The sequence below is a fragment of the Taudactylus pleione genome, unplaced genomic scaffold (genome assembly GCF_031769625.1).
Source record: "Taudactylus pleione unplaced genomic scaffold, aTauple2 ptg000479l, whole genome shotgun sequence".
In the NCBI taxonomy this organism is placed as follows: domain Eukaryota; kingdom Metazoa; phylum Chordata; class Amphibia; order Anura; family Myobatrachidae; genus Taudactylus; species Taudactylus pleione.
In genome coordinates, this window is record NW_028284881.1 from 7,267,895 (window position 1) to 7,294,805 (window position 26,911).

At 42.1% G+C, this 26,911-nt stretch overlaps 1 protein-coding gene across 1 annotated transcript in view; it reads right to left on the reverse strand.

Annotated features, from left to right (window-relative positions):
- Window positions 1–26,911, reverse strand: part of CUX2 (cut like homeobox 2) — a 414,556-nt gene that overhangs the window by 114,719 nt on the left and 272,926 nt on the right. The window contains exon 6 of the mRNA XM_088449256.1: window positions 19,671–19,797. Within this exon, the coding sequence (XP_088305382.1) occupies window positions 19,671–19,797 (127 nt within the window). The remainder of the gene's footprint in view (window positions 1–19,670; window positions 19,798–26,911) is intronic.

The window sequence follows — 26,911 nt, forward strand, 5'->3', positions numbered from 1 at the left end:
AGCATGGAGGCTACAGTATAAGCAGATAGAATGCAGGTAACAGCAGCAAATGGACAAGTCTGTAAGCAGCGTGGAAGCTGTAGTATTGGCAGATAGAATGCAGGTAACAGCAGCAAATGGACAAGTCTGTATGCAGCGTGGAGGCTGCAGTATAAGCAGATAGAATTCAGGTAAAAGCAGCTAATGGACAAGTCTGTATGCAGCGTGGAAGCTGTAGTATTGGCAGATAGAATGCAGTTAACAACAGCAAATGGACAAGTCTGTATGCAGCGTGGAGGCTGTAGTATTGGCAGATAGAATGCAGGTAACAACAGCAAATGGACAAGTCTGTATGCAGTGTGAAAGTTGTAGTATAGGCAGATAGAATGCAGTTAACAGCAAATGGACAAGTCTGTATGCAGCGTGGAGGCTGCAGTATAAGCAGATAGAATGCAGGTAACAGCAAATGGACAAGTCTGTATGCAGCGTGAAATCTGTAGTATAGGAAGAAAGAATGCAGGTAACAGCAGCAAATGACAAGTCTGTAAGCAGCGTGGAGGCTACAGTATAAGCAGATAGAATGCAGGTAACAACAGCAAATGGACAAGTCTGTATGCAGCGTGGAGGTTGTAGTATAAGCAGATAGAATTCAGGTAACAACAGCAAATGGACAAGTCTGTAAGCAGCATGAAAGCTGTAGTATAGGCAGATAGAATGCAGTTAACAGCAAATGGACAAGTCTGTATGCAGCGTGGAGGCTACAGTATAAGCATATAGAATGCAGGTAATAGCAAATGGACAAGTCTGTATGCAGCGTGGAGGCTACAGTATAAGCATATAGAATGCAGGTAACAGCAAATGGACAAGTCTGTATGCAGCGTGGAGGCTGCAGTATAAGCATATAGAATGCAGGTAACAGCAAATGGACAAGTCTGTATGCAGCGTGGAGGCTACAGTATAAGCATATAGAATGCAGGTAATAGCAAATGGACAAGTCTGTATGCAGCGTGGAGGCTGCAGTATAAGCAGATAGAATGCAGGTAACAGCAGCAAATGCATAAGTCTGTATGCAGGGTGAAAGCTGTAGAACAGTATAGGCTGATAGAATGCAATAATAGCAGCAAATGGACAAGTCTGTATGCAGCGTGGAAGCTGTAGTACAGTTAAGGCAGATAGAATGCAGGTAACAGCAGCAAATGACAAGTCTGTATTCAGCATAGAAGCTGCAGTATTGGCAGATAGAATGCAGGTAGCAACAGCAAATGGACAAGTCTGTATGCAGCGTGAATGCTGTAGTATAGGCAGATAGAATGCAGGTAACAGTGGCAAATGGACAAGTCTGTATGCAGCGTGGAGGTTGCAGTATAAGCAGATAGAATGCAGGTAACAGCAGCAAATGACAAGTCTGTATTCAGCGTAGAAGCTGCAGTATTGGCAGATAGAATGCAGGTAGCAACAGCAAATGGACAAGTCTGTATGCAGCGTGAATGCTGTAGTATAGGCAGATAGAATGCAGGTAACAGCAAATGGACAAGTCTGTATGTAGCGTGAATGCTGTAGTATAGGCAGATAGAATGCAGGTAACAACAGCAAATAGACAAGTCTGTATGCAGTGTGGAAGCTGTAGTATAGGCAGAGAGAATGCAGGTAACAGCAAATGGACAAGTCTGTATCATACTTGCCTACTTTTGAAAAAGCATTTCAGGGAGATTGTGAAAGCGACACCTATGAGCGCAGCAGTAAAGTGGGCGTGTACTGTTACATCTGAGAGGCGTGTCATAAAATTGACTTACACCCACATGTAAATGAGCCCCAAAGCATTTAATTAGATCTACTTGTTGATGAAAACACAGATACTTTTCAGAAAATACATGTAACCATAGGGATCATTGTGCCTTATACCCAATGCAGGGAAATGATACTAATGATCCCATTTGAATGTATATATCTCTGTTTTTTCTTTTATATAACAGTGTCATAATGGGGGTAAGGTGAAATGAGGGAGATTGGTAGACTTTTCAGGGAGACAGGGAGATTGCTGCTATTTCAGGGAGTCTCCCTGACAATGAGGGAGAGTTGGCAAGTATGGTCTGTATGCAGCATGGAGGCTGTAGTATAGGCAGATAGAATGCAGGTAACAACAGCAAATGGACAAGTCTATATGCAGCGTGGAAGCTGTAGTATTGGAAGATAGAATGCAGGTAACAACAGCAAATGGACAAGTCTATATGCAGCGTGGAAGCTGTAGTATTGGAAGATAGAATGCAGGTAACAACAGCAAATGGACAAGTCTGTATGCAGCGTTGAGGCTGTCGTATAGGCAGATAGAATGCAGGTAACAACAGCAAATGGACAAGTCTGTATGCAGCGTGGAGGCTGCAATATAAGCAGATAGAATGCAGGTAACAACAGCAAATGGATAAGTCTGTATGCAGCGTGAAATCTGTAGTATAGGCAGATAGAATGCTGGTAACAGCAGCAAATGACAAGTCTGTAAGCAGCGTGGAAGCTGTAGTATAGGCAGATAGAATGCAGGTAACAGCAGCAAATGACAAGTCTGTATTCAGGTAGAAGCTGCAGTATTGGCAGATAGAATGCAGGTAACAACAGCAAATGGACAAGTCTGTATGCAGCGTGGAGGCTACAGTATAAGCAGATAGAATGCAGGTAACAGCAGCAAATGGACAAGTCTGTATGCAGGGTGAAATCTGTAGTATAGGCAGATAGAATGCAGTTAACAGCAGCAAATGGACAAGTCTGTAAGCAGCATGAAAGCTGTAGTATAGGCAGATAGAATGCAGTTAACAGCAAATGGACAAGTCTGTATGCAGCGTGGAGGCTACAGTATAAGCAGATAGTATGCAGGTAACAGCAGCAAATGGACAAGTCTGTAAGCAGCATGAAAGTTGTAGTATAGGCAGATAGAATGCAGTTAACAGCAAATGGACAAGTCTGTATGCAGCGTGGAGGCTGTAGTATAAGCAGATAGAATGCAGGTAACAGCAGCAAATGGATAAGTCTGTATGCAGCGTGAAAGCTGTAGTATAGGCAGATAGAATGCAGGTAACAACAGCAAATGGACAAGTCTGTATGCAGGGTGGAAGCTGCAGTATTGGCAGATAGAATGCAGGTAACAGCAAATGGACAAGTCTGTATGCAGCGTGGAGGCTGCAGTATAAGCAGATAGAATGCAGGTAACAGCAGCAAATGGATAAGTCTGTATGCAGCGTGGAAGCTGTAGTACAGTATAGGCAGATAGAATGCAGGTAACAGCAGCAAATGGACAAGTCTGTATGCAGCGTGGAAGCTGTAGTATAGGCAGATAGAATGCAGGTAACAACAGCAAATGGATAGGTATGTATGAAGCATGGAAGCTGCAATTCTGGATGAAATGGGTGAGAATGGTAACCAGCGAGTGGTCCACGAAATAGCAATGGAAGTCACAGGAGATATGATATCAGGACACAAAGGGCCAAATGTAATAGGGTGAAAGTTTAGGCAATGTGAGAGAAAACTCTCACACTTTAAAAACTCGGCCAATATAATAGAGTCTGAGAACATGCAAACTCGCATGTTTTTCAGACTCAAATAACTCAAATAACTCCAGATGTTTTCCCATTTTGAAAATACAACTCGACCAATGTAATAGTGAGAGAGCTAACTGCTAAACTCCCACATTTTATAAACTCTCACCCTATTACATTTGGCCCAAGAATGAATCCTTGAGCCTAGAACTATCCTGGGAAAGAAACACGTTGTTCCGGCCACGTGCTTACTCCAGGGGCAGGGTTAAATAGCAGACAGTCCAGACCCAATGGAGCAGAGGATCAGGTGAGCACTGCTGAGCTGCTCAGGTACATCAGGTAATTGCAATAGAATGTTTCTGCATAGGTCTGTAGAGAGCAATGAAGGAGTGTCTGAGGGCCTGATTCAGAGACGGACGCAATGGCGAATACGTACGCACTCGGGCAATTGTTTGCCATTGCTCATGCCTATAAGCCACACTGCTCCTGTGCAGCTATTGCACTGCGATTACGGGCACAATATAGGAATCCATCGCAGAGTGAGTGATAGGATGTCAGTGTTTGGGGGTGGTGAGGGGGGGTGGACAGAAAAATGCAGACGTGCCTGTTTGTTTGTACGGCCTGCATAAATTAACCACTGCGAGTGCATACGCAGCTCTGCATTTCAGAAGAGCTCCCAAGGCGGTAGTTCAGATCTTCCGCAAGGGCAAGATGGCTACCGATTTGCGTCAATGTTACCGATATTTCCATAGGTATGCGTCGCCACACGCAGGTAAGAAGGAAGCATTTCGTGTCTTTATGCTCAGGTGACCTTTGCATCCATTAGTATATTTTTGCAGCTGCATTGCATACGAAATAACAGCTGCGATCGAGTTAGCTTAAGGTCCTGAGCTTGTCAGAAACGCTAAGACCCAGATTTGTGACCATAATACCATCACAGTGGCAATAACGAAGTACAATAAACAAAATATATAAATAAGTGTGAAAAGGCAATTGTGCAAAATAAACAACAAGTTATGAAGACATAACAGCAAATATAGAAAAAAAAAGTCAGTCAGTCAGGCGTGTGCGGAAAACCCCTAGAGAAGAGAGGGCCAATGTTATTAGGATTTCGGATTATCCTGTAGAAGCATTGGAATGAAAACACTTATAAATATGAATCGATATGAAGAGACAATATACCAGTATCCCATGTGTCAAACAATTGCTGTACACATTTGTCCTTTTGGAGAGAAGCTTCCACCCATTCCATTTGAAAGATGTAAAACAGATTTGTTCTAAATAAAGGCATCATAGGTGGGGAATCGTGTATCCACATGTGTAATACACTTTTGCGTGCTGCCAATGATACAGCTAACAATCATTTTTTGGGGACTCTTCATATTCGAAATCCCTCAGTCAGAAGTCCAAATATACCAACAACAACACAATTTAAGGTGGGCGCTAATAAAAAATGCTCTTTGATAAAGCCTCCTAAAACGGAAGCAAAACGCGTCAGCAATATCTGCTATCGATATTGCTACTCACCTTGCCGGACTCTATCTGACTTCAGCTGTAGGTCTTACTATACGGAGTGGGTGCTGTGCATTTACATGTGGAGACGAAGCCCTTAATACCTTGATTACAACAGCAGCTGGATAAAGGCGGTCACGAGCTGACTGAATTCCTGCCTTCAAAGCCACACAAGCCAGGATCATCGGGCTACTTTTCCCCTAAGCCGGGACTTCCTATTCCATACATGTTAAGCACCGCTATTGACAGTGAGTCTCCCACCGCTACAGTCTGAGAGGTCTGATTAATGAGGACTAAAAGGACCTTGTATATAAGTCCGGTGAGAGATATATGACTTTGATAAAAAATTACAATTGAAATTGATACCATGTGAGGAAATCCTTGACACTGAAGTCAGTGTTTTATTTATACAGCTATATAAGGATTTCTGGAGTGGTCTTCATATGAGATATTTATCTTATGCATGATTATATGTTTTATAGTGTTATTGATACTGTGTTTTTTATAAATCATATTTTGAACATATTATTGGCGTCTTGGTATCCATATCTGTCATGTCGAGGCATATAAACCTTTTTTTATTTCATTTCATTATTAGCGCAACATCACTTCCGCGTAATATAGCCCATTCTGGGGTAAAGGGAAAGGGGCTGACTAGATGATTAACTAACCCAAAATTTCTTAATAAAAGGGCATTGCCAAATAGAAAAAAAAAATCAGACATAGGGGTCACACATTTAGGTCAATTGTGATAATCTGTTAATCCAATATGGAAAGTCTCTTGGGAGATAGACAAGAGTTATACAGGAGTAGTCTGCTAAAGATCATGGTAAAGTATCAATTGTTAAATCAGGAAAATAATCATTCCATGTCATAATGTCAATAGAAGAACTAATAGTGAGAAGTGTAACAAACCAGTGCGTAGAAATGGCCTTCTGCCTTCGGAGTAGTAGTTACAATATTTTGTAGAAAGGTAGAGAGGTTTGGACAGATCCACTGGCGTCAGCCGATGAGTAATTGAGCTAGCATAGCGCTGACTTTGAAAGAAAGCTAAATTATGCTGATACATTGTTCTACAAAGAACTAGTTTATGTAAAAGAGAACAGTCTGCCAGTGGACCTAAATAGTTATAAATAGGTCTATCCAAGTTGCGCAAAATTCCTGCTGCCTACTTACAGTTTTAGCACCAGAGTGTCACCACACTCTAACAAATACACAATAATAAAAAATATGCAGAACACAAGATGGCGCTGGATTAGACACAATAATACTCAAACTGATACGAATGTCCAGATGTTGATGCTTTTTGCTGATGCACCGTCCGTGTAGATTTCAACTTATGAAGAGGATAGTTTGTGACGTGAAAATAAATGCAATAAAACACCCTTCAAAGTTCTTTTCCATATAATAGTAATTTCTGAATCAAAGTCCAGTTTAAAATGAAAGCATCTTGATTGTTCTCTTTCTTGCGCTCTTTCTCTATGGCGGGGATCCACCTGGACGCTAATTCATCCTTAATAAATTCCGATAACTCCTGTTCGAAGGCAGCTCAAGGGCTTCGTTATTCAACCCAAGTTCGGAAGCGAGGATTCTGAATTGCACAGCATACTGTCCAATGGACTGAGTTCCTTGTTTCAGCATGCATAATATCCAATGCAACTGATATTGCTCATCCATCAAATTTTGTAAAGTTAAGAGATTCGTAGTGGAGACGATACCCCAGCAGCTTGAATAGGTGCTGCGGCAAGTGGTGCATGTTATACTTGAGTAGGCTGTATTGCATCAACCCACTGTATAAGTGCCTGCAGGAACTGCATTATCTGGGACTGGTCCTGCTCCTGGTTTTCCTCTCTGGTTAGGAGATGGTCCAGATGTTCTTTTGCCGAAGGTTTACCAACGCCATCCATGTCGTTAGTCCCAGAGTATACTGTCACATACTCAGGGGTAGTCAGTGTGGATCCTGGCCTGTACTAGGGGATTGACTAATGCCCAGAACAGAGGCATAGAGTATAACATGCTGGGGGATTTTCACCAGGGACCCTCGCAAGGAAGTTTGGACTTTGTGGTGCCCGACACGCAGGTCACGGCCCTCTGTTTAGGTTCCCCGTACAGAGCTGGTAGGCACTAGTAGGAGGCTGATTGCGATTTGGAGACATGCAGGGATAGGCAATAATGTACAATAACAGGACTAATGCAGGAATAGTCAAGAACATATTAATAGGAATAGTAGCAATTAAGAATCAGGAACGCTGGATCTAGGGATGTGACCTAATACCCTGGCACCTATCAGTGTTAAGAGTCTCCCTTTAACAGGGAAGAGATTCAAATTTTGGCATAGAACGGGACCTCACATTCGGCGCATATTCATCTTTAAATTACAGGTCGGGGTGCATGCCCTATGGGAGAATGCAACCACGCCACCCCGCTCTGACCCCCGGCTTCTGCAGAAAGGATCCGTTCTAGGTATAGTTTAAATTTTTTTTATATTTAAATATATTTTTAAAAAATCTTTTGAAATGAAATAAAAACAACTATTTCTGTGCGGTTTTGATGGAAAAAATGTGTCAGTTAAGTGGTTAAAGGCGTTCCATCCACAGACTGCGCCCTGTGTATCCGTCATTTAATGCAGTTTATACCACACTCCTACCGAAGCCGGGGAAGGATCCCCTTTACCAACCTCCTATCAAAATTCTTAATGTGGATTATAAAATATTAGCTAAAATTAGGGTACCCGTCTCCAGGGTATTTTCTTCTCGTTACTCACAGAACACCAATTAGGTGTTCTGTGAAGGGCATACATACTGCATTAACACCGGTGATGGCGTCTTCTTTAACCTCTCTCTCAGCCCACTCTTATATGCTCCTTAGCCTGGAGGATCAAAAAGCCTTTGATACGGTCTCCTTGGAAATTAAGAAGCGTTTCTGTACTTTTATTTGGCAAAACAAAAAACCTTGATTCACTTTGACTAAACTGCAGCAACAAAAGGACCATGGCAGCATTCATTTTCAGAATGTGGTTTGGTATAATCAGACAGCTCTCCTTTGACATCTTAGTGACTGAATTCAACATTCTCATGTTGATACGTGCACAACCCTGGAGAAGTTTTTTTGTCAGGTACCGATTTCTTAGCGTTTTCGGAACTCACCTCTACTATTCTTAACAACCCTTTACTCATGTCCACCAGAAAGATATGGTTGTAATTGCGTAAAAGGTTTCATTTGAATCCTCATCTGTCACAGTTTTGCCCTTGTTGGGGAATCCAGACTTTCAGTATAGGGTGGCGGCCTAACCCTTTACTTGTTGGTATGTGGAGGGCATACGAACTGTTGACCATCTTTTAGACAGGTCCACTGGCACAATAATAAAAATTATGCAGAACACAAGATGGCGTTGGATTAGACACAATAATACTCAGACTGATACAAATGACCAAATGTTGATGCCTTTTGCTGATACACCGTCCGTGTAGATTTAAACTTATGAAGAGGATAGTTTGTGACATGTGAAAATAAACACAATAAAATACCCTTCAAAGTTATTTTTCATATAATAGTAATTTCTGATTCATAAAGTCCAGATAAATCTAGCATAGGTTTAGGCAATATAGTGTACCCCACTCACTGTATAGTAGGTGGTGTGGAACAATATAACGGTTTCTTTTTCAACCCAATGTTAACCTGATAATAATGCAGAAACGAGTAGTATAAGGGCGTACCCAAACTCACATCACAGTCAGCTTTCACGTGCAAATTAAGGCTCTTTAGATCCTTTTTCCCTCACAAATGCAGGTCCCCATCTGCGTAATTGGGGTGGATGGTAATAAGATTCCTGCGGCTACTATTCGTCACCAGACCCAGAAGCTGATCATGCAAATTGGTGCTCTCCATAAGGAGCAGATATCCTTTTATGTACTTCCTACAGCCGAAAGTCCAATCATCCTGGGCCTTCCGTGGTTGCATCTGTATGCTCCTACCTTGGATTGGAACTAGCCTCAGATTTTGTCTTGGGGTTCCCACTGTCATTAATACTGTCTACCCAAAATCAGTCCTCCTTCATTGCCAGTTCAATACTTCGACTTTCATGGCGTATTTAGTAAAAAGGTCACAGAGACCCTTCCTGTCCATCGGGAATGGGATTGCCCAATTGATTTGTTGCCTGGAAAAACACCTCCTCATGGAAGACTATTTCCTCTGTCACTACCAGAGACCCAGAGAGTTACTGAAAACATAAAGGAGAACCTAGAACGTGGGTTCATCAGAGAGTCCAAATCACCATCAGGGGCCGGCCTCTTTTTCGTTAAGAAAAAAGATGGTGGTCTCAGACCTTGAATAGACTATTAGTGCCTGAATTCCATCACCATTAAAAACTGATACCCTTTACCGTTAATCTCTGAGCTCATGGATAGAATCAAAGGGACAGAGGTTTTTAACAAACTTGATCTATGTGGAGCTTATAACCTTATCAGGATAAGACCAGGAGATGAGTGGAAAACAGCCTTCAACGCTTGAGATGGGCATTTCGAGTTCTTGGTCATGCCATTCAATTTAAGCAACGCCCCAGCAGTCCTTCAAAAATACATGAATAATATTTTCCGGGACCTTTTGTACAAATACGTTGTGATCTATCTGGATGACATTCTGATATTTTCTAAAGATTTAACCAGCCATCACAAGCATGCATGTGACGTTTATTCTCATCTTCAAGCAAACCAGCTTTATTGAAAATTGGAAAAATGCACTTTCGAGCAGAAAGAGATCAAATTCCCGGGTTATGTTAACCCTGGTTCCAGTCTTCAGATGGATCCCGAGAAGCTAGTTACCATTGCTAACTGGCCTTGACCAACTAGATTGAAAGCCATATAGCATTTCCCTAGGTGCTGTAATTTCTACAGACAGTTTATTAAAAATTACTCATCAATCATAGCTCCCATTAGGGCACTCACCAAAAAAGGGCAAGATACCAGTGTCTGGCCTTCTGAAGCTGAAGAAGTGTTCTATCAGTGGAAGTGAATGCCTCTACAATTGGGGCTGTCCTTTCACAAAGAGATGTAGCAAGAAAATGGTAATCTTGTGGCTTCTATTCTTGCAAATTCTCAGCTCTGGAGAAAAACTATGCTGTAGAAGACAAGGAATTAATAGCTATAAAGTTGGCCCTAGAAGAGTGGCAGTATTTGCTGTAAGGGGTGCAGTTCCCAGTAACGGTCTTCACAGATCATAAGAACTTATTATACCTCAAGACAGCTTACTGTTTAAATTACCATGAGGCCGGGCGGTCATTATTTTTCGATCACTTCAATCTGACTATCACCTTTCGTTCAAGTAGTAGAAATACAAAGGCTGATGTATTGTCCCAGGCATTTAGTATTACAGAGGAAGATCTCCTCAAGGATAAGCCAATCCTAAACCCAAGCTGCTTCGTGGTAGTAACCAGCCAAAATAAGATTCCTCCCAGGAAGACATTTGTAACATCAGAGTTACATACAAAGTTACTCCAGTAGGCACATATATCACGTTTCTCTCGTCACTCAGGAATGAAGAAAACTTTGGAAGTAATCCTCAGAGGATATTGATGGCCGACGGTTTGCCGTGATGTCAAAGAATTTGTGGCGGCCAACCCTACTTGTGTTCAGCATAAGGCTTCACCTCAAGCCCTTTCGGACCTCTTACAACCACTGCCTGTGTCCGAGTATCAATGGACCCATATCCCCAATGACTTCATTATTTATTTACCTTCCTGCAAAGGTTTCAATACGATCTGGGTCATGGTTGATAGATTTACTAAAGCTTCTCATCTCATCCTACTAAAGGGTTTACCCTCTGCTACAGGGCTGGCTAGGGAGTTCATAAAAGACATCTTCAGACCCGAGGGGTACAGTTTACCTCAAAATTCTGGATCTAAATGTTTTAATACCAACCTGAGTCTCTCTTTGGTCTACCAACCCCAGACCACTGGTCAAATGGAAAAAGTAAATCAGGATCTGGAGCGGTTCATTAGAAATTAAATTTCTGCCAACCAAGATGACTGGGTTTCCTTGCTGCCATAGACAGAGTTTGCTCATAACAATCTCTACCATGAGACTTCGGGACATTCTCCTTTCTGTATTCAACATGGTTTTCATCCTGGATCACCTGAACCACCAGCTTGCCAGTCAGTATCTTTACCAGACATTTGTAACACAGTGAAACGTTTATTGGCATTTGGAGTGAAGTAAAGAAAAATTTAAATAGAGTTTCTGTTTGGTACAAGCTCTGCCACTAAGATCTAAGACAATGTTTGGCTGTCAATGCAACATCTCTGATTAAACGTTCCTACTATGGAGCTCGCTCCAAGATATATTGGTCCTTTCTAAATTCTTCAGGTAGTCAATCCAGTGGCATTCAGATTGAAACTTCCAGATACACTCAAAATGCCCAATGTATTCCATGTCTCACTCCACAAACCATTGATTTTTAATTGATATTCTAAACACTGCACCCACATTCCTCCATTTCAATGGATCATCAAGAGGAATATGAGGTGAAGCAGATCCTGGATTCCAGGATTTCTTGAGGATCTGTTCTATTCTTGGTTAATGACAAAGGGTTTGGCCCCAAAGAACGCTGTTGAGTTGAAGCATCAGAAGTCCATGCTCCCCAGCTTCTACATAAATTTTACCTAACTCTTCCAGATAAACCAGTTGTGGGGTGTTCGGTGCCCACCCCTAGTGGGTTGTAATGTCGCGAAGCACCGTGACCCTGTCACAGCAGGCTGGGACCCAGAGCTTACTTATCGGGTCCGACGGCACTGGTCTCCTTGATCTACAGTGCTCCCGTGGGGGGCGAATGTTCAGCGGCACCAGCCATAGTGATGTGATGGTGGTTGCACTCTCTCCTGTTGGCTTCCCCTGCCTGTAGTACAGGTGGCCACGGCTCCCATAGGGTGCGTGCGCCGGCCTGTTTGTAATTTAAAGATGAATATATGCTGAACATGATTTACGGCACCAAAATTTGAATCTCCTTCCTATAAAAGGAGACTTTGAGCACTGTAAGGTGCCAGAGTATTAGGTCACATCCCTAGCTCTAGCGTTTCTGATTCTCACTTGCCATTATTCCTGTTACTGCCTATTCCTACAATAGTTACTGTTATTGTAAATTACAACCGGGGATGGTTAGGTTTAGTGTGCGGGGAGGTGGAAGTTAGGTTTAGGCACTAAGGGGGGAAGTTAGATTCAGGCACTGGAGAGGGATGAGTTAGGGTCGGGAAAGAGATTGGGAGGGTAGGATACTGACCGACAGGTATCGGTATCCTAACCCTGTCAGGGTTCTGACCGTCGGGATCCAGAGCGCCGGCATCCCATACCCATCCAAGGATAGAGGACATAATAAATAAATTCAAACATCAAAATGTATAGGCATGAACCCTGCTGGTCTCTGTCAGAAGGCTGTAGATGAAGATAAAATTCACCTTCCATCATGACAATGATGCAAAGCACACATCCAATCAATCAAGAGATGGCTTTAGGAAGGATAAAGTCTTGAAATAGAACAAGATCTCAGGTAAAAGTCTGCAGAATGGTCTACAGAGGACTGTGCACAGAAGATCCCTGCACAATGTGATGAATCTTGAATTTTGTTTTGCAGTAGGAGTGGGATAGAATAGCAAAGACCAGGTATGCAAAGTGGATAGAGTGGATAGAGACTTATTCAAAAAGACTCGCAGCTATGATAAAAGCAAAATAGGCTTCCGCAAAGTATTAGTGTAGGAGTGTGTACCATGTGTAATCATAGTATTAAAGGTTTATTTCGTTTTCACTTGAATTGTGTTGGCTTCTAGGTGACATTAAAGATTGGCAAAGTTCTGATAAGACTGATCTTGATTTCTGACCTGCAGGGGTGTGTAGACTTTTTATGTCCAATGTATATTATTAAATATTACTACTACATTTACATACCACTGTAATGCAGGATTTCTATATTTGCTTATTTTTATTATTTATTTTTTTAAGAAAACTTTTTGGTGGACTTTTTTGAGAAATCTATTAATAATATATCACCAGTCATCTATCTTGTAATGACTTCCTTTTCCAGTATGGAAGGCCTTGTTGCTTCTCCTTTATGTGCCTCTTTACTTCCACTGACCTGCCCATGTTCCCCATAATGGAATTTCGTTTGAGCAGAACTGTTAGTTACTAAAGGGCCCCATACATCTACCTGCCAGTTCCCTGATGTGACCGGAACTGCTGATCTGTCAATTGTAAACGCCAATAGGTGGCTATCGATGATTGGCAATCTGTTTGGGAATCTGTGAAATTCTTCATGTTAAAAATCCCCGAATTGCTGATCATATTTTGGTTGGGATCGGCAATCAGGGAAATCCAACGTGCTGGATTTCACCGCTGCCCTGAACACAGCGTCTAGGGATCGGGGAATTGCCTCAGTCCATCGCAGATGTGTGGAGGCTTTACTATATGTATAGGCCCACATACATCTGTGATGGACTGAGGCAATTCCTTAATCCCCAGACGCCAGGGCAGGGCATCGGTGAAATCCAGCATCGACGGTTCCGGTCGCATCAGAGAATCAGGCAGATGTATGAAGCACTCTATTTGCACAATTAGGACTTAATTTGTTGAAGGAAACCTTCACTGCATGATCAAAATGACAATCAAATTGAAGAAATAGCATTATTTTTAAAGTTAATTTTTTTAATTTTCTGTAAATGTTAAGTAGTAATATTTCAATGTAATAAAATATTTTGCTTGTAACATTATTTCATATTTTTTACTGGAGCAGAAGTCCATACTTTTCATATTTCCATATGTAAAAAGTGCAAGCACAGCTCTACAGGTTGTCTATATCAAATATCCACTACTATCTCGGTTTAGCAGCAATGCCTGACATTGCTTCTGGGTTTTCAGCTCCTGTTGAGACAAAGACAACTGTTATCTCATGCTAATTCTAAACTTACACTGATAAAGGAAGAAATGGTGCAAAATCAATATTTTGCCAGAGGCGAATGTCAACATTATTAATGTCAATAATAAGCACATTTGTTAAAACTTTACCAAATGTACATGCATATATGATATATATTTGCATGCTTAGTTGACTTGTTACATAAGAACAATGCATGTGTTAATATACCTAGGGCAAGTGATAATTAAAAGGAATAAATATGTTTGCAGTAATTGTTGTGGAGTTGTAGAATTCAAACAGTAGTCAGTCAGTAACATTGCAGTTGTGTGATTTATATGGCAAAGGGTGTGTTTTATATTGCAAAACGAGGTGGTTTATACAGCAGTGTTCACATACACCTAGCATCTATACGCCATTCAGCGCAAGATGACCGGCGCAATTGAGACGGTCCGTGAGGAGATGCGCACCATATTTTTCTTTACATTTTGTGTCTTATTCACATTGCAGACACAGCGAAACACCACTCACAGTGTACTAGACATTAAGGAGCATATTCAATTAGACGCAAGAAGTCCCGGACTTTTTGCATGCCGGAGTTTTAGCCGACATCGCTGGTTTTCCATGCGAAAAAGTATTGCGCGTGTCCCCGCTTATCCCCGTATTCAATTTGAAATCGTCGAAAACGGCACCCGGCGAAATGCAAACATGTGAAAAGTGCTGTCAGATTTGGGGAAATCAGCCTGACATCCCCCAAAAGATGCACTGACATTGGGGATCACTATAGATAACCCCGAATAGGCCTGCTGAAGGTATTTGGGGTACTTAAATGAACTCAATAGCTGCTAATTAACGTCTTTGCACAAGTGGTGAAGAATAGCATTTTGCCGTTTTTTTTGGTGAAAATAACTAGTCCCAGCAAATTTGGAGTACATGAAAATATGTGCCAGCATGGTTCAAAATCGCAAAAGTGAGGTTTTAAAAAACTTGAACAACGCACCTTCAGTAAGCACCTGCAATTAAAAAAAACCCTAGCCCATACTAGCAGACCCCTCCAACGTCTATTTCTCTGGTTTTTAAGTTTGTACCCCAACCTTGTACTTTTTCACCCCCTTTTTCAAAGTCAATTTTTGTGGTGTTCTTTTAATTCTGTTAGGCTTTTTTTGATGCAGTTTATCTTTGGGGCCTGTCCTAAGGGTACAGGGTGGTTTCCCCACCTTTGCACCCCAAAACCGCAATTCTGCACTTTTGTTTCGACAGCTATTGATAGGCAAATCTTTTCTGCCGGGTACATTGCATTGTGTTTATGCACCGGCGAAATCTCACCACAATTGAAAACGGGGATAAGTTTCCGCTGGCGAAATCACGTCATCGGCAAAACATTTTCGCTGCTAATTGAACAACTGAGACACTGTACAGCCATGGCCAAAAGTTGAGAATTACTATTATTATTATCCTTTAAATATATGGCGCCACAAGTGTTCCGCAGCGCCTTACAAAGTACATAAACAAATAATTTGACAACTGACTTACAGTACAAAATAGGACAAGGACATGGATAATATATATTGCTACATTAGTGACCATAACACCTAGATATGCAACAGAACGTAAGCAACCAAGTGTTAGGTGCCCTGGTGGGGGGTAAGAAGTAGGTGAAAGTAAAGTAAGGAGACGCACAAGAGGGTAGAGGCCCTGCTCGTAAGAGCTTACATTCTAAAGGGGAGGGGCAGACAACAGGTGTGACACAGATGGGGTAAACAGGGAGGAAGGAGCATGTAGCAGCAAGTTAGGATGGGAGCTGGAAGGCTTTGATGAAGTAGTGGGTCTTGAGAGCCCGTTTGAAGGATTGTAAAGAGGAGCAGAGTCTGATAGGAGGAGGGAGAGAGTTCCAAAGGTCGGGAGCAGAACGGGCAAAAATCTTGGAGGCGGGAGTGGGAGGAAGTAATCAGTTGGCATGAGAGGCAGCATGCAAGTATTGGTTTTCACAAAGTTTGCTGCTTCAATGTTTTTAGACCTTTTTGTCAGATGTTACTATGGTATACTGAAGTAAAATTACAATCATTTCATAAGTGTCAAAGGCTTTTATTCATAATTACATTAAGTTTATGAAAAGAGTCAATATTTGCAGTGTTGACCCTTCTTTCTCATGACCTCTGCAAGTCGCCCTGGCATGCTGTCAATCAACTTCTGGGCCACATACTGACTGATGGCCGCCCATTCTTGCCTAATCAATGCTTGGAGTTTGTCAGAATTTGTAGGTTTTTGTTTGTCCACTTATTATAAATTATATTGTTTTCAAAGGACTACATAATGCTAATGGAATTTCTTTATGAGTTGTCTTGCTCAAAGGGAAGATGTGAGATATGAAATAACAACTGTATAAGTTCTTTTGTGTAAGCAAACCAATTGTATTCCTGGTACTCAGAGTGCCATCAAAATAAGGTTATTATGTATATTATTAGTCTTTTTACCCTAACATTATCTGTTTACAGTGTTTCAGAGCTGAATGGATTTGCAGAAACTGGGAAAGTTAATACATAAGCTGCCTTGAGGCAGAAGGTACAATGCAGTGTCGAAACCGAATAATTGGGTAAGACAGAATCTGTTTGCCAATCAGGAAAACATGCACGACGCCATCTTGTGAATGCCAGCAAGACTCCATTTTAGAAAAGAAAGCTTACACAGGCGCCATTTTGTGAAAAATACATAGTACACAATCCACAGTGCAAAATTGATAAAAGTAGCAATTTTGCTACTCACAACGCAAAGTTGCTAAAAAGTAGCATGAACAGCTTTTTAGCAATCTTCCCCTAACACCTACCGATGGTGTTTAGCAGACATAAAATAACTTTGCAACACATTAAAATCACCACAGACTTATATTTGAGCAGTAGCAAAGTAGTGGTGTTTTTCCCTGCATTCACATTAACACATACGCGATGTAGCAAAAAGTAGCAAATTAGTGGTGTTTTCCCTGCACTTCATGTTAAACATAGGACAACGCAAAATAGCTATTTAGACGCACAGCCAGCTTTTTAGTGACCTTTCCCAAACCCATACTGGCATGCTCACACACATACACAGAAGCCTTTCCAACTTAGTGCTGGTCGCTAAGTGCCCCACAGACCCTCAAACACACAACACAATTTAGTGTCATTTCTCCCCGCATACACATTTAAAAGCAATGGTCCCGCAGCACGAAAGGAATGATTATTACTTGGTTTAATCGCAATGTCAGCATATAAAGAAATTAATGTTTTCTGTAACTATGGCTTAGAAAATGACAATTGGACCGTGTTTGGTGCCGTACTGATCTACTCTGTTCCCACAGCGTTCCGGTGGCATCGGTGAGAAGATCAGAACATACGGCTATGAAATATGAATGTTAGAGAGAATAACTTCTTGAAATGTTGTATGCCATAGTTAGATTAGATTTATTATGCTGCGGGAAGGTGAACACAATCAGGCTGTTAGAGGCTGGGTTGAGTCTTTGCACTGACCTATGAATTGTACCGTAACGGAAGAAGCAAGAAGAGGAACCAATGAGAACCTGCCAACGTATTCTATTGTATTGCTTATCCCAGTACGGGTATATATGTGAGTACTCTGAAACAAGATGCCAGTCTGCGGTGTTCCTGTTATGCTGTTCGACGAAGGTCTCATTATTGATGCCGGTATCTGGTCCCAGGGCGCACGCGTATGTATTGACTGTACCTTATGACCTAATGTTTGTATAATTTAGTTTGCGCTCATTGTTAGATCATAGCGTGGTAACATCTGTACTTTTACCTGAATAATAATCTTTAGCGCGTTGGACCGCTATTCAACTGTCTTAGAGTTTTATTAATGGTATAATTAAACACAGCGCTAATTAGCGACACCTTATGGTTTTAGAAGGTATAGGCAGGTTTTGTCTTAGAGGTTCTAGGCAGGTGAATCTTAGAGGTTTATAGGCAGGAATGTACTAAAGGTTTATTTACGATTCAACAGCAGATGAAATACCAGCAAGTTATCAGCGCTTATATTAGGCCAACTACTTTATACTTCATGCCCACCACATCTTGCTAAGTAAATGCATAGGGATTGCTGTATGTCAGTGAGGATCTTACATGGCACTTTAGTGTTAAGATGAAGGGTTAGCCTGTCACACCCCCCACCCTCAGGTTTAATAGTTGCTTACAAACACACATTCACAATACTTTACAGTTAACCTTTAATACTTTGTATTCTCCAAGTACTTGTACTATTATAAATAATCATATATTTATAGTCTTTGTTAAAGGTTTTTTTTTATCTGTTGTCTGGTATCGTTTTATCCAGTTAAGCATTATCTACCTTCCGGTATATTTCAAAACAGACATCCATAATGGCATTACTCGTCTTTAATTTATAGCAAAAACTGTGTGTTATGGACAGATAGTTAAAAATACATCAGTTATTTCATGTATACTAACTAAAGATGTCTTATGCTCTATTCCACTGCTCTGCAGCAGGCTGCCATGTTAGGGGAGGTTGGGTATCGCTGATAATATCAGCAGTCAGAATCCCGGCAGCGTAATCCCAACAGGGGAAATCCCGACACATGCGGGTAAGTATTCTAAACCGTCCTCTAACCCTAGCCCAACTTTCCTGCAGCCTAACACTGACTTTCCCCTCCCCTCCCACAGCCTAACTGTAACCCTCTCCCTAGTGCCTAACCCTTAAACCTAACCCTCATACTCACTGTCGGGATCGCAGCCGCCGGGATGCTGAGTACTGTTAAGATTCCAGCGCCGGGATTCTGAATACTGTCGGAATTCCGGCGCAGGGATTCTGAGTACTGTCGGGATTCTGGCGCCAGGGATTCCCGTTAGGGGGAGGGGCTTCTCTGAACTAAGTAGACAGCGACCTTGCAGACTTGCTCTGAAGTAATGCAGTGAGGATTGGCAGATTCAAACATAGATAAGATTGAATAAGGACACCATAAACCATGCAAGATGATCTTCAACTTTCTGTAAAGGAGTGGGGAAGAGAGTATATTACTTTTTTTATCAGTACTGCAGCTAAAAGTCAGATTAGCACTGAACAATGTATCACTTTTCATGGTTTATATCTGAAAATGTCATTTTCATAGAATAGTAATCCTTTTTTTCTGTTCATTTTTCATTATAGCGTTTTAAACAGTGTGAAGCCGTAAACTCCAGCATTTCTCAACACACTGGTCCATGGTTCTGTTATTCTCCATAGTAACATTAGTAGAGTGCCCTGCAGGGCTGCAGATACACTAACATTCCCACACATTGAAATTCCTACACCGAGAAGGTGGTCCACTCCGTTTAGTTAACTAGTCATAATGACTATGATAAAATGAGGAATTCTGAACTACACAGTTTAAAATCACACAAACATTAGTTAATCTGAACCAACTTCTAGTAAATTATAAATGGCTGTGAGGTTTTGCATGTGAAGACTTACACAAAACAATGTGCTAAACATTTAAATGACTTCTTGTGAAAGATTGCAATAGGTTCTAGCAAATACAGTACATGGCTAAACTGCATGATATGTTGTGAATTTGGCAACTTGTTGTCTGTAGGTTATGTGTGTGCTGTACATTGTAGCAAAGTCTGGTAATGATTCTTCTCAGTACAACATGGTTAAACCTGTCAGGTCTATAAATGCTTCCTAGTATTAACATCCAATATCTATTTAACACTGTCACTGCTGGAGTGGAGGACATTACACCTGGAGATAGAAATGAAACTGATTTTACTCACGTACTTTTCACTTTCCACTTCGTTTCTCTGCTGAAAGGTGTCCACTGAGAACAGTTTGTTGCTAATGCTGCTGTGCCAGGCTTCCTCCCTCTGCAGCGGGATCCCAGCTGGACTAGTTCCCTCTTTTCTCTCTGTAGGTGAAAAAAACTTCACAGAACCAGCGCAAAGAGCGAATGTCTGTCTTACTAGCCCACAGCCACAAGCATGGGTATAAAGTTATTGATCTGTTTTTAAATGTTAGCTACAGAGTTAATACAGTCAGTAGGGGATCCGCAAGTCAATGGTGTTTGAGCGTCACAGCTGGATGTGAAATTGTGAGTTTAGCCTGAAGCCTGTGAAAGTGGCAGCTTCCTGCCTGTGTTACAGCCACACTGCCAGGCTGACTGATCACGCCTGGCTCCTAGTGGATGGAATGCCTGAGAACCAGCTCGGGGACTCCATGAACAAGAGGACGATGCACTTTCAACCCTCACTAGCATTCATTAAGTCTGCAATAAACAGTGATCTGCTGACCTTTTTGAGAGAGATTTTGTTTTATTAAGTATTACCTACAATAATGCAATTACAAAGCATTTATGTTGCTGTGGGTAGGGAGACAAGTTGGACCTGGAACAAGATACGGGTTTCAAATGTTCAGATGTTAAATAAAAAGAAAACATAAATAAAGTATTTGATAGAGGTGTACATAGCATTTATTGCACACCACTTCTGTTATCTACAGCTAAGTGACAAAGTAACTTATCTCTGTAAGCTGTCAGATAATGACTACAACATGCTAGAACGATGGCAGTGATGCAACGGATGATACCTCCAGAGACGCACTGCGTTTTTGTAACTGCATATTTTAGGTTACAAGTGTCAGGGGCCTATTCATCATTAAGTATTCAACTCGCCGGCGTTGCGGTGGCAGATGCATAAGTACCAGAGCTGGGACAGCTGTTTCAAAAAGCAGTTGTCCCAGAGATCAGTAATAGGGATGGACATCGATGGTTGTTGTTTGTCGGTCATCGATATTTTTCTTTCGATGTTAGTGTTTTACCACTCGACAGCAGCATCCCGATGTTTGCTACCATCGAGTGGTAAGCATTTCACTGCTATAGAAGTAGCGGTGTTACTTACCCCTCTGGATCCGACCAACTATGCATGTTTTACCTGAGGCCACCGGACTCGCAGTGAGGATGTGGCGGAGGGATCCACTCTGATACCTCTTCACAACCCCCACTCTGATACCTCTTCACAACCTCCACTCTGATACCTCTTCACAACCCCCACTCTGATACCTCTTCACAACACCCACTCTGATACCTCTTCACAACCCTGGACCTTCTATGAATAAGCAGGGAGCTAGGATTCAGCCCCATCTGAAAATGACATTGCTTCCTGCATGCAAACTCATATTAGGTGGCCCTATAGGGCCTCTAATAATGAATGAGCCAATTAAAAAAACAGGATGAACAATAGGCCCCTTAGTGCGCTTTATATTTTCTTATAATGTTATTGGAAAACTCCTGGAAATCACTTTAAGGGGTGAATCCATTTATCCATTAACAGAGCGAGTTGCTGTTGCCACGGTGTTAAAACGGCGACAACTGCACCTCATCTCCTCACGGCCTGCTCTCAGCCTGAATTCGCTCAATTTTGCTCACAGCACTAAGGTGCTGCGAGCAGTTCCGGCTGCTGTAAAGTGCAGCTGTTGTACATCGCAGCTAAATGGATTGACCCCTAAAAAGCCTCTAGAAATTTTAGATGTGGTTTTAAACAGTATAATTAACACCAAAGGTACAATTTATGTGAAAACCCCCTTAGAATCAATAAGCCTATATTACAACACAAACACATCATTTATTAGTCTGTTCTGTATCCTCTGGGAGTGACCACTATAGTAACCAGCACTAGCAAAGTATTACAGTAAGTAGCAACAACCTCACCCCCTCTATTTACTATGTTCAACTCAAAAGTAACACACATAAAATATATTATCCCCTGGTAAGATTTTATTCACAGTACATAAATATGAAAAGTGGCCATAAATAAGTATAAATTTGAAATAAATAACTATATGTTGGAGCAGCAATCGATAAGGACTATTCTCTCATTTTCTGAGAAGTTGTAAAAAGTAAACACCTTTGCTTTCCAACTAACCTGAAATTCCTTCTTTTTTCTTTTAGATGTCATTCCAAAAAGGAGTAGTTGACATTTACACAGCACAACAGCTGTTAGGTCCAGTTCACTATTTACTTGTATTTTAAGTGAATTTAATGAATTAATTAGTAATTGTCCCTCTACTGCACACCTGGGACAACAATAATTATGCTTAGTATGGAACACAAGTTTGATATACAACAAGCTTAATAGGACATAGGCGCATGCACCATACATATACAATATTTTATGGCACTTTCAGATGTTATGCATGATGCAAGTACGTTTTACTTAACCCATCCACAACGCTGCTTGCTGCTCTACCAAGCTTCCAAGAGTTGCAGGGGTGGATGTGCCATAGGCTTCACCGTGCAGTAAGATTCCCGGTGGGCCACCCCGTAACACACAACTCCCTGCTAGCCCAGGAGCTCTGCTGGTGTGGACACTGCAGACCAGAGCCCTGTATTATTTCCTCACAACAGCAGAGTGACACACCCCCAGGAGTGAGAGAGACAAGATGAAAGAGACTGCAGGCTTCTCCCTCCTTCTCCTCCTTCGTTCCGCGCCTCTTGCAGAGCAGTGCTGGGAAGAGACGAGCACTGCTGCAAGTGTCTGCGGCCGAGAGCTATGGGGAGAGGGTAGTGTCTAGATTCCCTTCGTTGAAAGGACCCTGACGTCACCAGCTACTGTCCAATGTCATTCCCTACCATCCATGTGGACACAGAGGGGGAATATAATCTTGTTGCGAGCATAGCGAGCCCACGAGGGGACAAATTTCTACTCTAGGTGGAATTTATGGGAATGGAACCGCACTTTCGTATTTTCAGGTCACTAGCGTGAAGGAGACCATGCTCAACCATGGGGAGAGGCCGGCCAGGAATTGAGTGACTGCGGGGCATCTGCTGCTACTGCTTCACCCCTTATGCGCTTCTGCTGTGATTTCACTGTGACGTCTCCTTCCCGCACCGCTGTCTCTGCACCCCTGGAGCATGGACATGGAGAAGATGCTGAATTATTTCAATCCCAGCCAGGCTCAGGGTGGTCCAGGCAGCCACACTAACCTGCTGCCCTGTGTCCTGAGTGGTACCAGGAGCCTGCTGCATGCAGAGAGTGGAGTTCTGTCTCCAGTCACCAGCCATTCCTTCAACATGAACTGGGGAGTTGAGTGAACCCTATTAGTATTATTATTATACATATTAGGTATTGATACTTATTAGACTGGATGTGGGGTGCCAATGGGGTGCAGAGTGTCATTGAGGTGCAGTGAGGCAGGGTGCATGGTGACATGGGGGTGCAATAGGCTGGGTGCAGCATGTCATGGAGGTGCAGTAAGGCAGGGTGACATGGGGCTGCAGTGTGACATGGAGGTGCAGTAAGGCAGGGTGAGATGGGGGTGCATTAAGGCTAGTTGCAGGGGGGACATTGTTTGCTGAATGGCTGAGTGTAGGATAACATGGATTGCAAGGTGACATGGGGTGCAGTAAGGCTGGGTTAATGGTAATGTGGCTACAGTAAGATGGGGCTGGCCATGTGGGTACAGTAAGACCGGGTGCATGCTAACATAGGGGTGCAATAAGATAGAGCTGGTTATGTGGGGCACAGTAAAGTATGATTAGGTGCATGGTGACATAGGGGTACAGTAAGATGGGGCTGGTGATGTGGGCAAGGATAGAGACACAAGTGAATGGGGCCAGACAGACACAGAGGAGATGGCACTAAGGTATAGGAAATGGAGCTGGGAACACAGGAAATAGAGCTGGGGTAACAGGAGATGGCACTGGGAACACAGGAGATGAAGCTGGGGGCACAGATGAGATGGTGCTGGAGAGATACACAGGGATTGCACTGGAGAAACACGGGGTGACATTGGAAAGACACGGGAATGACACTGGAGAGACACAGAGAGATGGCGTTCAAGAGAGGGTGATGGAGCTGGAGACACAAGGATCACTGGTAGTATTACAAGAAAAGGCTGGGGGACAGTACTCTTCAGTAAGACCCCAATTCTAGAGAATCTATATTACTGATAAAAATGTTTGATCATGGAAACTCACATTTTGTCCTGCCCCAAAACTTCTGTTACTATGTATTATCTGGTTGAACCTCTGTTGCATGATGATGACATTGGCTTTATTACTACACAAACAGGCGGTGTCCGGACCTATGATCTCCTACATGAATAGTGAATACTGACTCAAGATACTGTTCGTCCAGTGAGGATCAATTTCTTCAAAGGCTCTCCGTTGCAAAGAAATCATATAGGTAAGAAAAGACTCATTCACAGGGCATACATAGGGGTTACAAAAAGAAAAGCCCTAGTTATTGGGTTTTAGACCCAAAAATTATAATTTATAGACGATATCTGCGGCAATAAGAAATTATAGATCACCCAGATGTAGTATTAAATCACTCACAGGGACAGGGACTCCGAAAGGAGTCCATCCCTGCGATGTGTAAGAAGTGAAATACAAATATTTCACTTCTACATCGGGAGCCAGGGCCATTCTTCGTCTGTGCGGTCTGCTGAGTTTCAGATGGCATAAGCTGCCGGGGCCAAACTTGGTGATTCTGACAGCTTCGCAGCCCCCATAAAAAAACTTATGAGGGCTTTGGCTGCTGCCAGGTATGGAGAAATCTGCTGCAGTCCCTCCTTCATATATTTGGGGGATCCATTATATTTGTGGGTCTTATTTTAGTCTCAGTTAGTGGCAGGGTTGATTAAAAATAAAAAAAAGCATCCAAAACATTTCACACTATCAAAGTTCCCTACTTTTTCCGGGGCGCTGGGCATGCCCCCAGTATGACGAAAATGGGGGGAATAGCTTGCAGGGAGATGAGGTCATGCCCCCTTTTCTGGGCGTACAAAAGGTCCCAACTCCACTATTAGAAAGTTGGGAGGTATGTGATATGGTGTTCATTGGGATACTCTCGCTACTTGAGCTAATGGTCTCCTAACCTCTTCAACGTTTGTTTTTGGCCATGCCAACATAGGGCCACTTTAGGAAAACTTTCCAGGGCCACTTTACATTCCCAATCCGCCCCTGAATGTCGTGAATATATATTCTACTAATCTGATTGGCTACAGGCTGGGTAAAGCGGTGTCCACTTTAATTTAGGATACTACACAGCCACACAAGAGGCAAACAACTAAAGCTCATAAATGCATCTACAAAATATTTAGAAGCTAGTGGATTCAGTGGGATGCGATTGGCATCCCGGCGGACGTGATGCCGATGCTTACATTACCGGCACTGGAATTCCGACGCCAGTCAGAATCCCGGCGCCGGCATCTCGACCGCCAGATGCCAAAGGTAAGTAGCAGGGTTGGGGGGAAGGTTAGGTTTAGGTGTTAGGCACTAGGGGGAGGGTTAGGCACTAAGGGGGAGGGGTTAGGTTTAGGGTGCGGGGAGGGAAAGGTTAGGTTCAGGCTCTAGGGGGGAGAGGTTAGGGTTAGGCACCAAAGAGGGATGGTTAGGGTAGGGAGAGGGGGAAGGTTAGCATACCGAACAACAAGTGTTGGTATGCTAACCCTGTTGGGTTCCCAGCATCGAGATTCTGACGACCGGGATCCCGACTGTCGGCATTTCATACCCAACCCAATTCTGTTAAAAAAAGCATAAATATCAGCCCAAATCTATGACTAAATAACAGTTTGATCTCAAAAGAAGTCACCTTGTTAAAGAGACCTTCACTTATTAACCTCTAGGCAACTCTTTGATTTTCATTATTCTATGATTATCCTGGAGAAGTACATGGATAGACTGAATGTGATGGATAGGAAGGCTACAGTAAGTTATTCCAAAACTTTTTATACAGCAAATAAAGTAATGCTTTTATGAATATATCACTTTGTATTTGTTTACATATATAATAGTTATATATTTCTTTATGCTGAGTATTTGTAGCACATTACTGGGTTATGTGCAAGATATACAAATGGGTAAATCATTGTGAGAAATTCTCAGCCTTGCTCTGCTCTAATGAGACAAATGCAACTCTATCTAATAAATAACCCCTCACATTTAATTGCCTCTCCAACTCCACAGTACATGGCTATTATCATATGTGCTGTGAGGCACTGTAAGTTATTTCCAGGAAGGCCCACATATTCTCTTTCACTTATCTTCCCTTATTGTCATCATAATGCACCTGCCTGATTGTAAAGCTCAGTAAAACAAGTTGGTGCTATACAAAAATAAAATAAAAAGCATATTAGTCAGAAGAAGCACACAGTGCATGGTGAAGACACAATAACAACACTTGTTAAATACCTCAAGTGAAATAATTCCTATGATAAACTTATTACCTACAGTACAATAACATTCAGTACAATCTTGCAGCTATCACCTCTACTATGCCATTATCTAACTAGTAGCCACCAGTAGAGTATAGAATAACAGAAGACCTGGTTCGGGCCACAGGAGTAACTAAGGCGCAACAAGGGACTAAATTGTACTTTTATGTTCTAAGTTGTTGGCAGCTTTTTCCATTAATCATTGTGAAATATATAAAAAAAAACAACTAAGATTTGCAAGTTAACAATTTGCATATTAATACCAGGCCAGGCCAAATAAAAAGGCCAAATTGGAGAAAAGTTGCAAATGGGATTTGCGCTGTCTATCATATAACATGGTCAGTTGCGTATACAATAAGTAGAGGTCAGCTGCATGCGTATTAAATAGTGGTCAGCTGCGTATGTAATAAATAGTGGTCAGCTGCGCATGTAATAAATAGTGATCAGCTGCATGCATATTAAATAGTGGTCAGCTGCGTATGTAATAAATAGTCGTCAGCTGCGCATGTAATAAATAGTGATCAGCTGCATGCGCATTAAATAGTAGTCCGCTACGTACATAATAAATAGTGGTCAGCTGTGTACGTAATAAATAGTGGTCAGCTGCATACATAATAACAAGAGGTCAGCTGCATACATAATAAAGAATGGTCAGTAGTGTACATTATAAATGATGGTCAGCAGCATATGTAATAAATAGTGGTCAGCAGAGTATGTAATAAATGGAGGTCAGTAATGAAGGTGGTCAGCAGTAAGGAATTTTACTAGGCAGTTTCGATCACCATTTATTTTGGACTTATTGCTGTGCA